Raw genomic sequence first — 13,395 nt, 5'->3', positions numbered from 1 at the left:
CTTAATCAATCATTCAATTTCAGATTGCAAAACGTCTTCAGAAAAAAATCTCATAATTCCATGCAAGATATGGAAGACAGAGTATTGTATGGTTCATAAAATTAATTCAGTGTTTAATGTGCTGTGCAGCAATGTAAAAACAATATGAAATACATAGACATGTCTCTTTATAAAAAGCAATGTAAACATAATGAACAATGACCTGTGGCCTCCAACAGTAATTAATTAGTGATGGTATGGCCTATCTGTTCTTGTTAAAACCTTGTCATGAAGTACAATAACATAAATACATGTACACATACAGCAGTTGTGCATAAACAAGATGCTCTATAGGGCAAGGCACCAATTGCAATGAAAACACTGCAGTAAATAGGGGGAAGCACATAATAGCAAGAACTGAGAGTTGATTATGCAAATACCCCAGCTGCAAAGGAACAATAACTCTGGAAATTCAAAGACAAACCATAACACGGAAGGCTATTGTCTTGCATTTGCATATTTACTTGACAACTATAACCTGCTCATCATGCCCATCGTGTTCAGAATAATGTCTTTGTGTTCTTATAATAATGCACACATCAGAAATTGGGATAGTGCATTGTTTCAGTTCAAATGAAAGCCGTGCTGCCTGAGCAAGCACACTAAGCCTGAGACTTTGAGTCTACTTATTTAATATGGTATAAAACAATGGAGATAAAATACACTTTATACAATGCATATATACATTAAACCGCCATAGCCTGAACAATACACATTCAAATTATCATACAGGATATAATCTTAACGATACATATGCGTACATAGGGACCTCTTAAGTATACAGCACGCAAATACAAGCATAACTACAGGTTTATGAATAATTGTTTCAATGATTAAAAAATATCTCCCATTGTGATTATATCTGTAAATGGCATTTCTAGCGAAGCTTTTGTTTACCATCCTAATGCAATAATACAGTAAATGTGCTTCTGCTAGCTATCACAAAACCCCATGAACATTATGATGAGACTGGAAATGCTAAAATATTTTGACTCTCTTGAATCCCTGAGAGATCAGACACTGATGTCTGAAAATGCAGTACAGTACATTTTTATAATACATATTTATATTTCTGTGACAAGTAAAAAAAAAAACTTTTTATCTCAGCTTTGGTGTTTTTAACCCTGTTCTGTGTTTTTCAGATCAGTGATTCTTTAAGACAGTTTACATCCAGCGTCTGTGTGCTCTGTCCTATTACAGTACACTGACATACTTTTATGTAAATGATCAGTAGTGTGTAACTTTTGGACGCACTAAGCTGCAATTATCAATGTCACTTCCTGTGAGCCTAACCGTGGCCAACCTCAGCTCTAGCTTCATCACAGGATAACGCTTACATTACTGAAAAAGGTAAGCAACTAGACCAACAGTTGCAGATGACAAAATTACAGATTTGTATATGTAAAAATATAAATTAAAGAGTTTTAAATGTGGCAGAGCTGCCTTGGTTGCTGTCCGTTTGTCCTTTTTCGAACATTGTTGTTACTACTGCATTGCATTTTTGGAAACTTAGGCGTAGTGTCCAGTGTTTGCATACTGTAACATTTCACTGGAAATGGCATGCAATTTACATACTATTGGTTTCACACTTAGATTTTTGACGTACTAAAAAATCTCACATACTGTTTCAGCCTAGCATGTCAGTATGGAATTTAGGACACAACCTTAATGTTATATTTATTATACTTTCTCTTAAAAATAGGCACGTAACATCTGGGAAAATTAGTGCACTTATTGGTTGAATCGTCGCCTGCATAGTGAGCTTACTGTGCTGATGGTTCTCTGCTGTCTTTTTATAAGAAGGACAGCACTAATCTTTGGCAGGAGTCAGTTCCTGGCCGTCTGCGTCTCCATCTCTATTACCAGATCACGAGGCCGCGGACTCTTATTCATCTCCACCACCCGCGGAACCACTGTGGACCAGCGATCTGGAGGGGTATCAAAAAAATAAATAAAAAAAGGATTTGCTTTGATCTGTATGAATAACTTAGTCTGCGCTCCACATGAATCTATACTTATTTGTCGATGCATTTATTCATGAGAGCACAGTGAGAACCTCACCTCTCCGCAAGGCTTTGACGCTCTGCTGCAACCCGTTGGCTTGGCATGTCTCATTCTTTCCTGGATCCTCGTTGATTATTGCCAGGTTCTGATTCCAGTGGCACCAGTTCACCTCATCCACCCTAATAGAACAAGATACCATAGGGTTAGATAGTTTTCTTTGAAGTGGCAGTGGTGCTTTGGAGTAACCATGATTATAAGTCATCAATACCTGAAGCACCAGCGTCGGTCAGGTGTGCCATCCCAGCTCTTCCCCACAGTCACCATCTCCCCGGCTCGAAAAGACTTCCGAAGGCAGACTGGGAAAGAGCGCTCGATGTCCAAGATGGTCGTTGCCCACTGTGAGTACGAGTAAATTATGTTTATGTCACAGTATCTAAGCCCCTCAAATAACAAAAAACTATTTTATTACTCACAACTTTAGCCATGCAGATACTGTAGTTTTGATTTTATTTGTCCAGGTTATGAGATATAAAACTGTTGAAGTGCATGGAAATGCTCTGCTATCTAAGCATGCAGATAGTTTTGGTTTATTGTGGCAGGTTTGGAGACATTCATTCAAGATTTTTGCATCCACTCCAACACATGAATGGTGAAATTATAAAATACTGGTGCTTACAGTTTTGAATAATACCATCTTCTGCAGCCATGCTAGTGGCTCCGTGAGACTTTACTTTGGTTCTCTTTGAGCTAAAGGCTAACATAATTTGGCTAACTTCCTCACAAGGATGATGCTAACATACACATATAAGACAATATGTGTTTTCATAATTTGGGAAAACTGACGCTTAAAAGCAAGACATCCATTTTCAGTGACACTGACCCCCACAAACAGTTACTTCCAGCTCACCTGAAGCTTCCAGATCTTCTTGCTCTCCTTCGACACCTGTCCCACCGTCTGCCCCATCAAAGCGATCAACATGTTCAGCAGCAGGACAAAGGTGAGGATGATGTAGGTAACCAACAAGATGAGGAAGACTTCAGGATACTGTGCACTGTGGATCATCTCCATGTCTCCCATCCCAATGCTCAGCTTAAAGAGGTCCAGCAGGAAAGTACTGAAGGTGTCTTGGTCCCTGCAGTTAGGGTATGTGGGACAGCCCCCTTCACACATTGTGCCCGGTGGAGGACAAACTGTCAGCAGGGACACCAGGGCTGTGGGGTAGAAACAGAGGAGGGTTGTGTGTCTGTGAGCACTTAAAGCAATAGTTTTTGGGAAAGCTGCCTATTCACTTTCTTGCCAAAAGTTAGATAAGGTCGATACCGCTCTTATATCTGTCCATTTAATATGAAGCTACAGCCAGCCTGGAACATTTTTACACCACTACGTTTTATGTACAGAACAGATCAGAACAAATACTTAACAACTTTAGAGACATCCAAAATGTCAAACCATCCCTATTAGTAATGTTGACAAACACCTGTAAGGTTAGGTGAGCCAAGCCTACCTGATGCATATCCAATCATGAAGAGCACGTACACCAGCAGAAATCTGAAAAGGTCTTTGAAAAGAATCTGTGAACCAAAAATAAAATAAGAGTAAAGCCACGTGGATGGTGATATTAATGGCCCATTCATTTTCATTAGACCATTTTCTCCATTTTCCAACCTTCTGTATCATGATACTGTAGGTGCCGGTGAGCTTTAGGCCTCTGGTGAAGTAAAGAGTGTTCATCCAGCCCAGGACAAGTGCAAACACCATAACAGCCACATAGGCCTTAATGCCAGACAGGTAGAGAGCAGCTGTGACTACAATCAGCACAGAGTAGATGAAGCTGGAGAGGACAGAGAGAAAGTGTGTCAAGGAAAGCTTCCAAATGCTAAAGTCTGTGATACACGCAAGAAGACTTGATTGCATCTTTAAAAGAATGGAGATATTGTTGCTAATGGTTTAAATTAACACAGTTCAGAGAGTTGCTCGACATCCTCTGCTCTTTGTTTTGACCATAGGTTTAATTAAAGACCTATAAAACATGTTGGGGAGGAGGTTGAGAAATTAATTAGATTACTTAATTTAGAGGAAGCAAAATTTGCCTTGAGTAAAAGTCAGCAAGAGCTACAGCAGAGGTAAGGAAGAGGGGGGAGGAAGGGCGGAGACTTACTACAGCAGTTGAAAGGATCCATCAATAAATAAAGACTTAACCCCAGGCCACTTCTTCAAGAAGAGGTCCTTAATCTGCAAAGAGCAGGGTGGATATTTCCATAATGACAACAACACTGTAGGCAAGAGACTTGGAGACAGCAGTGGGCAACCAATGACCAACTATAAAGAGGCATCAGAGCATACTGACTCACATTGGTGAGGAAGAAGAAGATTCCTGATGCTAAGGTGATGATTTCTCCCGCCATGCGCAGGTAGTCAGAGGATGTGATGTAAGAGTACGGAGGCTGGAGGGAAGGAAGACGAGACACCCCAGTTAACTCAATCTGAACATTTCAGAAAAAAACAATATATACAAAATACACAATATCAGTTGATACAACTCAACAGAGAGTTAAAGGATAATTTCAACAGTTTGAGAACTATACTGATTTGCTTTCTTACCAAGAGTGAGATCTAATCTGTCCATTAAGAATAAAGCTAGAGCCAGCTGCCAGTTGCCGGTTGCCTTAGCTTAGCATTAGCATATAGCTCTATCTGTAAAAATACAGATATGAAAGTGGTATCAATCTTATCATCTACCTCTTTGCAAGAAGGCAGATAAATGTATTTCCCCAAACCTTTAAATATTCCTTTAATATATGGCAGTAAGTGATCACTTGGTGCAAAATTGATACAAATTCAGAATTCAAAATATGTGGGCACATTCAACAATTTCACATCATAAAGCATTGATTTGGCCCTATGAGATCTGTCTGCGCTGTGGAAACGTCCACGTTTCCCACAGTTCCACACCCACCGTTTCCTGCGTTGGGCGGTAATAGGCCACTAGGGTGAAGATGATCATGGTGACAAGGTAGGAAACCACACTGATGTAAAAGGTGACAGCAGCAAACTTCTGCCATTTGGCCCTCAACAGCTCATTGATAGGCTCCACCGCAAGCATCTCATGGCGGTTCTGCAACAGACAGAATGTACACACACAGAAACCTTTATCGCACTCTGGTTTTTGATGCACCTATACATGTTTTATGTTATGCATGGTGTCTTGTTGCTCTTAATACTATGATCATGAGAAAAACAACATGTATTTTCATCTGTACTTTTTCAAACAGTTGGAATAAAAACATTGACGTGAGCAAATTATTGCTATTCACCTCATTGCGGCTGTTGTAGACCAGGATTTCCAGCACAGACGGTTCCTCTCCACACGTATCGAGTGAAGACAGGTCATATAGGGAGGAGTACACTGGCCCATACGCCCAGTCCTTAAACTTACGTGACAGATGACGAACTTCCTCATCTTTGATCTCACGCCGGATAATGTGCTGAAAAACCTGGAGGAATAAGGAAAAGCTGACCTACTGAACCTTTAACTAAAAAATAGTGTGCCCTATGGAAATGTTATTGAACAACTTATTGTGTTATATTGTATCTACCCCAATCTTGCCCAGCTTGGCGGCCATCATGAGGGGTGACATGCCATCATTGTTAAACACCTTCTCCAGGCTGCAGTCTGGGTAAAGCTTGGCACTTTTGATTAGCAGCAGGTCGTACATCTTTGTGAGGAAACGTGTGTTGTCCTTAGTGTTGTCCGCAATGTGCACTAGGGCGTGCAGCACCGTGTTTCCACGTGAATCCTGGCGCCGCAGGTCGGCCTTCTTGTGTGGATTCTCAGTCAGGTAGTGCACTATGTCAGGCTGGTTAGTGCATGCAGCCAGGGAGAGAGGCAACTCACCTAGGCAGACAGAGAGAGAGAGAGAGAGAGAGAGAGAGAGAGAAAGTGCACTCATTATTACATATTGAATTCACAGGAGATTAAACTGTATTTCAGATTAAAAATAAGCAAATCAACAGGAGGGTTAATTATGAACCGTAGCTGACGTCTGTATGTTTTTGCAAAGCATACTAAACATGGATTTGACTTAAATCCCTGCTATGAAAACAACACAATTAGCAGTTGTTTGAGGGAGGGGCGCAATGGGGCCAGAGTGCCAAAAGCAGCTGCTGAAAATGAGCCGTTGCCATGGGTGACAGATTACTTTGTCACCTCACATAGAAACACTCCTCTTCATGGATTTGCACGGGTGCATGCAGAGTGTTAGCGTGAGTCTAAATCCTATTAGCCATCAGCCTTGCCAGGTTCCTGTTCACCTCACTACAAAGCTCCGCGGCAAATTACTCACACTGTGCGTGGATACGCTGGGATTGGGGAGAATGACAACCGTGTTAAGTGCAAATAGAAATCATCTCTTCTGTGATGAGGGAGAAATATATCGCATGAATGTTATCAAAAAAAAAAAAGGTTGGGTGAGAAGTAAAATAGAGTCGATAAAAGGCAACCTTTATTTCAGTGTTTTTGGAGAGTTACACTCAAATCAATTATATCTGCTATAATTAACTTCAGGAGGCTAAAAGGACACAGTGTTATAAATAACAAATTCCACATGTGATGAAGGAGGTTGTGCCTAAACAGACACCACAGAGGGCAGTGTTGAGTTAAGTTTAAGGCTCTGATTTATTTTCCCTCTCTTACAGGTCAGTGAAGTTCTGCCCAAAGGAGGGTCAGCCAAGGATGTTTACTTTTCTTCACTGCAGAACACTGACACCTTTGACTGGAGAACCTCTTTAACATATGACACAGTGCTAGACTTTTCAAGTGTTTTTGGAGAACCACTAATGATGGTTTCTTGAAAGATGCTTTAGAAAACATTTGGCTATGATGTGGACTTCACGTCTGGACCACAGCAGTATCCTGAAAGCATTTGCTTCCAAAACCTGCCACGTTAAGAAAAAGGGTGGGGTTTTATATGTCACTTCATTTCACCATGGCAACGGAGGGTTCTTTGCCATGTACAAACTATTTTACATTGGCAGCTAGTGTAGAACACAGAAAAACTTTGACGTCAACTCTGTGCAGTAAAAGACGGAATAACTTCTTGCGAGCAAAGCAAAAACTTAGAGCCAGTGTGGAAACTGACTGAGTGACCAGTGAAGTCATAGAAACCTCAGACACACCACATCATTACCGCCGTACGAGGCAGAAAATACAGCAACAGTTTTCCAGAACTCTTCCTGTGACCGTCGGTCTACTGTGCTTTATCACCTAAGTAGAGAGTTAAAGGTCTGCTAAAAATGGAAATATGGAAGAACAATGAATGAAGAAAAAGTTCCTTACCAAAGTAGAAGTAGCCCCCCTCGTCTCTGGGCTGGAAGAAGCGTCCCCTCGCCTGGGCGTGAACATCAGCTCCTTTCTCCACCAGCAGCTCCACATAGTGCTTACAGCGTCGCTCAATAGCAATGTGGAGAGCTGTCTGGCCTGGCAATACAAAAAAATCAAAACTATTACTTAGTATTTCAAGGTGCGTGTTTTGCGTGTTTTGTTCAATCACATAAATATCAGCTGAAAAAATGTGTTTTCACAGAGGTAATTGTTAAATGAGATGTTGACAGGCATTCTGTAAGCAAAAATAGGCACAGTTGCACAAGAGAAAGAGTTTCAAGAGTGTCTGCCCAATTATTAGCTAGAGGGTCGAGGTCATAAAAGAACAGACTAAAAGCCACAAGGGGTTAGGGCTTTATTTATGTGCAGGCTGTTTCTATGGGGTCAACCCAAAGAAGCCGAGCCCTTAAAGGTTTTTATGTTGTCACATAAAAATGTGTTTCCTACATGAGCAAAAAAAAAGGCTGATTTTCTTTTTAAACTGAGTAACATGCTTGTGAAAAGTACAAAGTACAGATAATGGAGAATGGAGAATAGAGCATGGAGAAATGACTAAGAGCAACACCAAATTTAGTGGTAAGACAACGTGGTCAATGTAAGGGATGGAAAGCCAAACAAATGAGGCCTGGATCTTTTCATGTGCACATATCTATTATAAATACAGTCCTTTTACCCATAATGGGTTGTAAACCACCATCGAGGCAAGCTACAGTAACTCTTAACCAAACAGCTTCAACTCAGTGGAAGATGAAGGGATCCTCGTCTTGTATAAAATTGCAAAATTCAAATGACTTATTTCTTCAACAACTCCTTTAAATTGCAAATGACTTGTATGTAAATGCTTGGTATCATTATTTGGTTATGTCCATTGTCCGTACCTCTGTAGTAGACGTCCCTGAAGGGCGTATTAATGAACTCTCTGAGGTTCCCGGTCTTCTCTGCTATGTCTATCAGCAGTGGGATGGTGACGTTCTGCCTTCCATAAAGGTTCAACAGGGCTTTAGGCAGACATGTCTTACCCGTGGACAGCTCTGATGGAAAAATGAAATTAAAACAAATAATATTTGTAGTATAAGTACACCTTCATCAACACTCTTCATTCTCCAAATGTGTTCATTTTAATTACTTTTTAACAGGCTGTTGCTATCAACTATGTAAAAGTGGATATTTTCCATCAAATTAAACTGTTAATGTTTGGATTGGTTTGGTCAAGTTTGCTAGACATTACAACCATTTATCCATTACTTTTAGTTAACGTATGACTATAACTTAGCCCCTTTGAACTGTTTATTACATATCATTTTTTGCTATCTCAACTATGTATTCAATGCTTTCAGCTACGTTTTTTACAGTTCATACATTACTTTAGCTAGCTGCTTAGATTTCTCCACTTGCTTGCTAATGTTAAATCTTTTTTATACATTATTAATTGTAACATGTTTTTTCTTCTTCATTTAAATCAAATCGTGATTTCTACTTTTTTAATTAGTTGTTCTCCTCCATTATCTTTCCACGTACCCCCTGGTAACTGCAGAAGCCCCCCCTCAGGTAGAAGGTTCTTCTACCCTGGTTGGGAGTCCACTGTACCGTCAAATGAGTACATCACGAAAAAGGACGTACATTTTTGGAATTGTCGCATGCAGATATTTAAGTAGGGTTCATGAGATCAAACGGTAAAAAGACAGGGGTCAAGACAGCCCTTCACTATTTTTAGCCCTTCAGTTTTTGAAAAAACACTGTAAAGCCCTGTTTGAGTTTTTGAAGGAGATGACAGTTAGCTGTGATTTTTCTAGGCTCCTTGTTATAAGCCAGAAAAAAACTTCTTAGACACACGGGAAGCTTTCCTTGGGCCTGCCTCTAGCAGGACAAAGACTCAACTCCACCTTTTCCCTCTCACATCCTTTGAGTCAAACTGAGTTTATTCTTTAGACCTAAAGTAGAGAGAATTTTGACTGTTGAACCCAGAGCCGTTTTGTTGTCGTGGTAGTCAGTGGTTGGGTTAGACAGGCAAAAAAGCAGTACACAGATGTCTGATGTGAGTGACAGCCTACACCGTTTATTCTCACCTTTGAACTCCTCATCAGTTAACCTCTTTTCGTGAATTTGCAGGTACTCCAACAGGCCCTCGAGGGCCTCTGGGTCTGCATGTGACACGCCTTCAAAGAGGAGAGAGCGGTTGAACATTTTCATTACTTTTGGTGGGTCCGAGCTTTGACCCTCATCACAGGACTCCGGCTCAGTTTTACTAAGGAGAAACAAAAACATGACATCATGTCACACAATTACAGTACTGTTGTTGAGTTTTATTTCACTGACATAAAATTAAAAACTGAATGGGTGTTTAATGCACAAACCATCTTTTAAGCAATGATCCACACCCTCAAGTTCTAAAGTAAATAGAGCTCTGTGTGTTTGGGACAGGTACAGCAGCCTAAATATTACCTCAACGGCTGCAGAGGGACCAACAACATGTTCTCTGTTAGGTCAGTGAATGGGCTGAATAAAGCTTAGTTCAGTGTGTGTGTGTGTGTGTGTGTGTGTGTGTGTGTGTGTGTGTGTGTGTGTGTGTGTGTGTGTGTGTGTGTGTGTGTGTGTGTGTGTGTGTGTGTTTGTGAACATACTTCCTCATGTGGCCCACCTCTGTCTACAGAGTGGCAGTTGTAGGAGGTTTTCATTTTTATGACCACATTTTTCTGAACCAGTCTTTATGTCCCTAGAAAAAAATCCAGTCTAGGTTCACTAATGTTAAGTCAGAAACCCCGAAACTATAAAGTCTAAAGGAACAATTATTACGTCCTGGAAACACACGTAAATTGTATTTTAGATACAGTGAGACCCCTTCTCACCCTCTTGGGAGCTTCTTCCTGCGTCGCTTCTGGTTGCTGGCGTTCCTGTAGGTACCATAGTCAAAGAGCGAGTCCATGGGTGCTTTCTTGGGGCCTGGAACCACATTTGATTCATACATGGTGGATTCAAATAGGTCCATCGGGGTGGAAATGCCCTTCTTGAAAGCACCCTGGAACTTCATCCGCAGGTTCTGTCTGCCGTCCGCTTGCTGGCCGGGCTGAACCAGCTCCGGCCCTGAATCCTGACTCGTGTCCTGGGTTGACGGGAAGCCATCCTCATTCTCAAACAGGTGTGAGAGCTCAGACGGGCTGAACGCTGCATCGCCCCCGGGCTGAGCGGCCCCGTCATCTTCTGTGTCCACAGAGAGAGCAGCTCTGGCAGGAACAGAGCCGAGGGTGTCGGCCTTAGACAAGGCGAGGTGGCACCTTCTGAGGAGAGCAGAACGACCCTGGAATACAAAAAATGTTCAGGGTGAGTTTCTGGCCTTTAGGCTGTCAGCTGGAAAAAAAAGTCTTAAAGGTGCCCTGTGGAGTTTTCTTGTTATGTATACACGTATAAACAAAAGTTATATACATTCAGTGTTGCTCCCTTAACGACCATTGGGGTCTAACAAATGTGAATGTAATTCCTTCTTTGTGAAACATTTCCAAAGCCCATGGTGGGACTTATTATATTATTTGGATCTTTTATTTCCCCATGAGTATGTTTTTCTGCTTATTGAAGCAGCATTAAAATAATTTTGATGTATTTAATGATGGGGAATCTGATATAATTCAAGGCCATATCAGGAAGAAGGAAGAATGATGTGCAAATGAGAGATGTGAGATGCAGCTGACAGGAATCGCCAACAGGCCAAATTGCGTACCCTTTTTAATAAATAATCTTATTGAATTGTTGGTATTATTTTAGATATGTTTTTTTTAAATAAGTCAAAACCACCTCAACTACTGTAGGAAATAGCAACACAAATGTGTGGATGCTAGCCATTACAACAAGTGCAAAGTGGACAAAATATAAAAACAGTTTAAATAATTGAGACTATAATTAGCAAAGGAACCTTGGAAGTGCCAACTTGAAGTTTAAAGTTGGTATTTAACCCCTCTGTACCTCATTCATCCCTTTTATCACAATGATGTGCCAAATTCCTCTTCAGGGGAAACTGGAAATGATGCTGAAGCATGTGGGCGTCCTGTAGAAACAACAAGAGTCATCATTGATTAACACGGAAGTTCAGACAAAAACAAATCTGTAGGTCCTGAGTGATATGAAAAGAGCTCTGTCAGGTTGCAATATATGGAAAAAGTAGGAAGGGGCTGATGCCAACACCAATAACACGCTGTGACAACGGCCTCTCATTGGTCAGAAGGATATTTCCTTTTGCGGGCAGAATCACACCACCTAACCTATTTACTCACAACAACTGGTGCTTCCTTGCACATTCAAACTCTTTACTGCAACAGTATGCTATCACATGGAAATTTGTACATGACATCCTCACGTTCACCACTGCAGCTTCCTTTCAAATCGTACACTTTTTTGAGTTTGTTCATGACATTGACAACCTATCTTAGCCAGACTGGGCTGCAAAGGAGCAACACAAACAGGGGAGTTGGGGTAGGGGAAGGCATGACTCACAACCCTGTCTGACACACAGGGGGATTATCATGCCTTTACACTTCAATGGCCATTTGATAGTAAAAAGACAGAGGAACAAAAAAAGGCTTCCCGTGATATATAACTATTAGAACAGACTGAGAGCAAAGGATTAAGTTGTTAGGTGGAGGTGTATTTCGATGGAGAAGACCCACTGTGTATTACACTTGTCAGAGTGATAAAGCTGGATCTTGAAATCATTTTAAAAAGTACACCCAAAGCTCACATATTATCCACTCATTGGGTCAAAAAGTGGAAGTTCAAGTGTGAAAGTTTCTAAATGTGAGTGACTCTGTTGTAGCCTCAGAGATATGGGACTTCCTGCTCACTATCACTGCTGATGGGACATTATCCAGAACAAGAGAGACTGGAGACTCTTCCTGGAGCCAAATGCTTGTTCTAAACAATAATGGATTTAAGGTTTTAAAGGTCATACCGTAGGTTTAAAATAAAATAGAGATTTTCAGAAGGAGAAACAAATCACAAATACAATACAAGTAATAAGTCATAAATAATTAGGCTACAGAAAACAAAACTTGTGTTAAAATGTTAAATTACAGCAATAAATGAGGAATCATTAACTAATACGAAGCTCAGTTAAATATGTTTAGGATGCCTTCAAATGCATGTAATGAAGGATATAAGAATCAGATGTGTTACTTACCTTGTTCCAATACGTTGATCTTATTTAGTTTTTCTTCAAAAATAAACTATTTTGCAGCTTTTTTCCATAGTTTAAAATATGTAACGTTCTCTCTGGTGTCTCTTGTGTTGAACGCTCCTCTGCTGCCTCCTTGGGTCTAACGTGCCAACCTCCTGCCCATAGACTGGATAAAACTGCTCCTGCCAGATGACCCAAAATGCTTTGACAACTTACAGTAGCCCCTTCCTCTGATACGTGCGTGCGACTGCCGGTAGGGAGTAAAGTCTTCTAGTGTCCACCAGAACAACAGAGGCTTTCATACACAGATTTTGGGTGGGACAAGGTGGCCGACCAAAAAAAAAGCTGAAAGCTGGAGCCAACGCTGAAGTGGAAAAACCAGTTTCAGCTGAAACATGCAACTACCTGCAACGCTCCCGGCTACAACGTTCTCAAACCTGCCAGTTTAATGCGATGTAGTACCGGTGATGCCCGCTAGGTGCTGACTGAAAACACATTTTTAACATGATATTTTTGAAGCCTCTTATTTATTCCTTTGTAAAGTTTGTACAGTTTAGATGTCTTCAACAAGACATCATGGTCTGAGCAGGATGTTTCTCCTGAGAGCGCTGGTCATTTTCATAAACTCTTCTTCCATTGATAAAAGCGACGAGTTGATGTGTTGGTTTTGACTGAAGCGTGTTATTGAAAGGTCACTTGCTCACTATTGCTACCTGTTGCCTTCTTTCCTAAAGTGTAAATGGCACCCATTCGTAGTAAATTCTCCACAAGGTCAATCTAATAGTCTGGAGTTTTCCATCAGTGGGGTGG

General features: G+C 40.9%; 1 protein-coding gene across 2 annotated transcripts; it reads right to left on the bottom strand.

Moving 5' to 3' along the window:
* Positions 1 to 87: 87 nt before the first annotated feature.
* Positions 88 to 12,999, bottom strand: trpv4 (transient receptor potential cation channel, subfamily V, member 4). 2 transcript variants are annotated; one of them, XM_034872386.1, is made up of 17 exons: positions 12,589 to 12,999; positions 11,379 to 11,460; positions 10,271 to 10,719; positions 9,491 to 9,669; positions 8,303 to 8,455; positions 7,380 to 7,520; positions 5,641 to 5,939; positions 5,359 to 5,538; positions 5,001 to 5,159; positions 4,396 to 4,488; positions 4,203 to 4,276; positions 3,710 to 3,875; positions 3,549 to 3,615; positions 2,951 to 3,255; positions 2,312 to 2,439; positions 2,101 to 2,222; positions 1,867 to 1,967 (listed from the first exon to the last, which is right to left on the bottom strand). In XM_034872386.1, exons 2-17 carry the CDS (start codon positions 11,385 to 11,387, stop codon positions 1,867 to 1,869), a joined length of 2,625 nt encoding a protein of 874 aa, XP_034728277.1. In that variant the 5' UTR covers positions 11,388 to 11,460; positions 12,589 to 12,999. The 2 variants fall into 2 exon arrangements, with proteins under 2 accessions (XP_034728276.1, XP_034728277.1); XM_034872385.1 differs by lacking the exon at positions 12,589 to 12,999 and having other exon boundaries at positions 88 to 1,967; positions 11,379 to 11,387.
* Between the last annotated feature and the right edge of the window lie 396 nt (positions 13,000 to 13,395).

Source organism: Etheostoma cragini, chromosome 5 (genome assembly GCF_013103735.1).
Source record: "Etheostoma cragini isolate CJK2018 chromosome 5, CSU_Ecrag_1.0, whole genome shotgun sequence".
Taxonomy (NCBI): Eukaryota; Metazoa; Chordata; class Actinopteri; order Perciformes; family Percidae; genus Etheostoma; species Etheostoma cragini.
Note: the sequence above shows the minus strand (reverse complement) of the source record. Positions and strands in the feature narration are given on the sequence as shown.

Excerpts from the sequence above, each read along its gene's own strand:
- trpv4 (XM_034872386.1), bottom strand. Across the intron at positions 3,876-4,202 it reads GGATCCTTTCAACTGCTGTA|CTTCATCTACTCTGTGCTGA; the intron begins GTAAGTCTCCGC and ends TGTCCTCTCCAG. Across the intron at positions 2,440-2,950 it reads AGAAGATCTGGAAGCTTCAG|TGGGCAACGACCATCTTGGA; the intron begins GTGAGCTGGAAG and ends TCGTACTCACAG.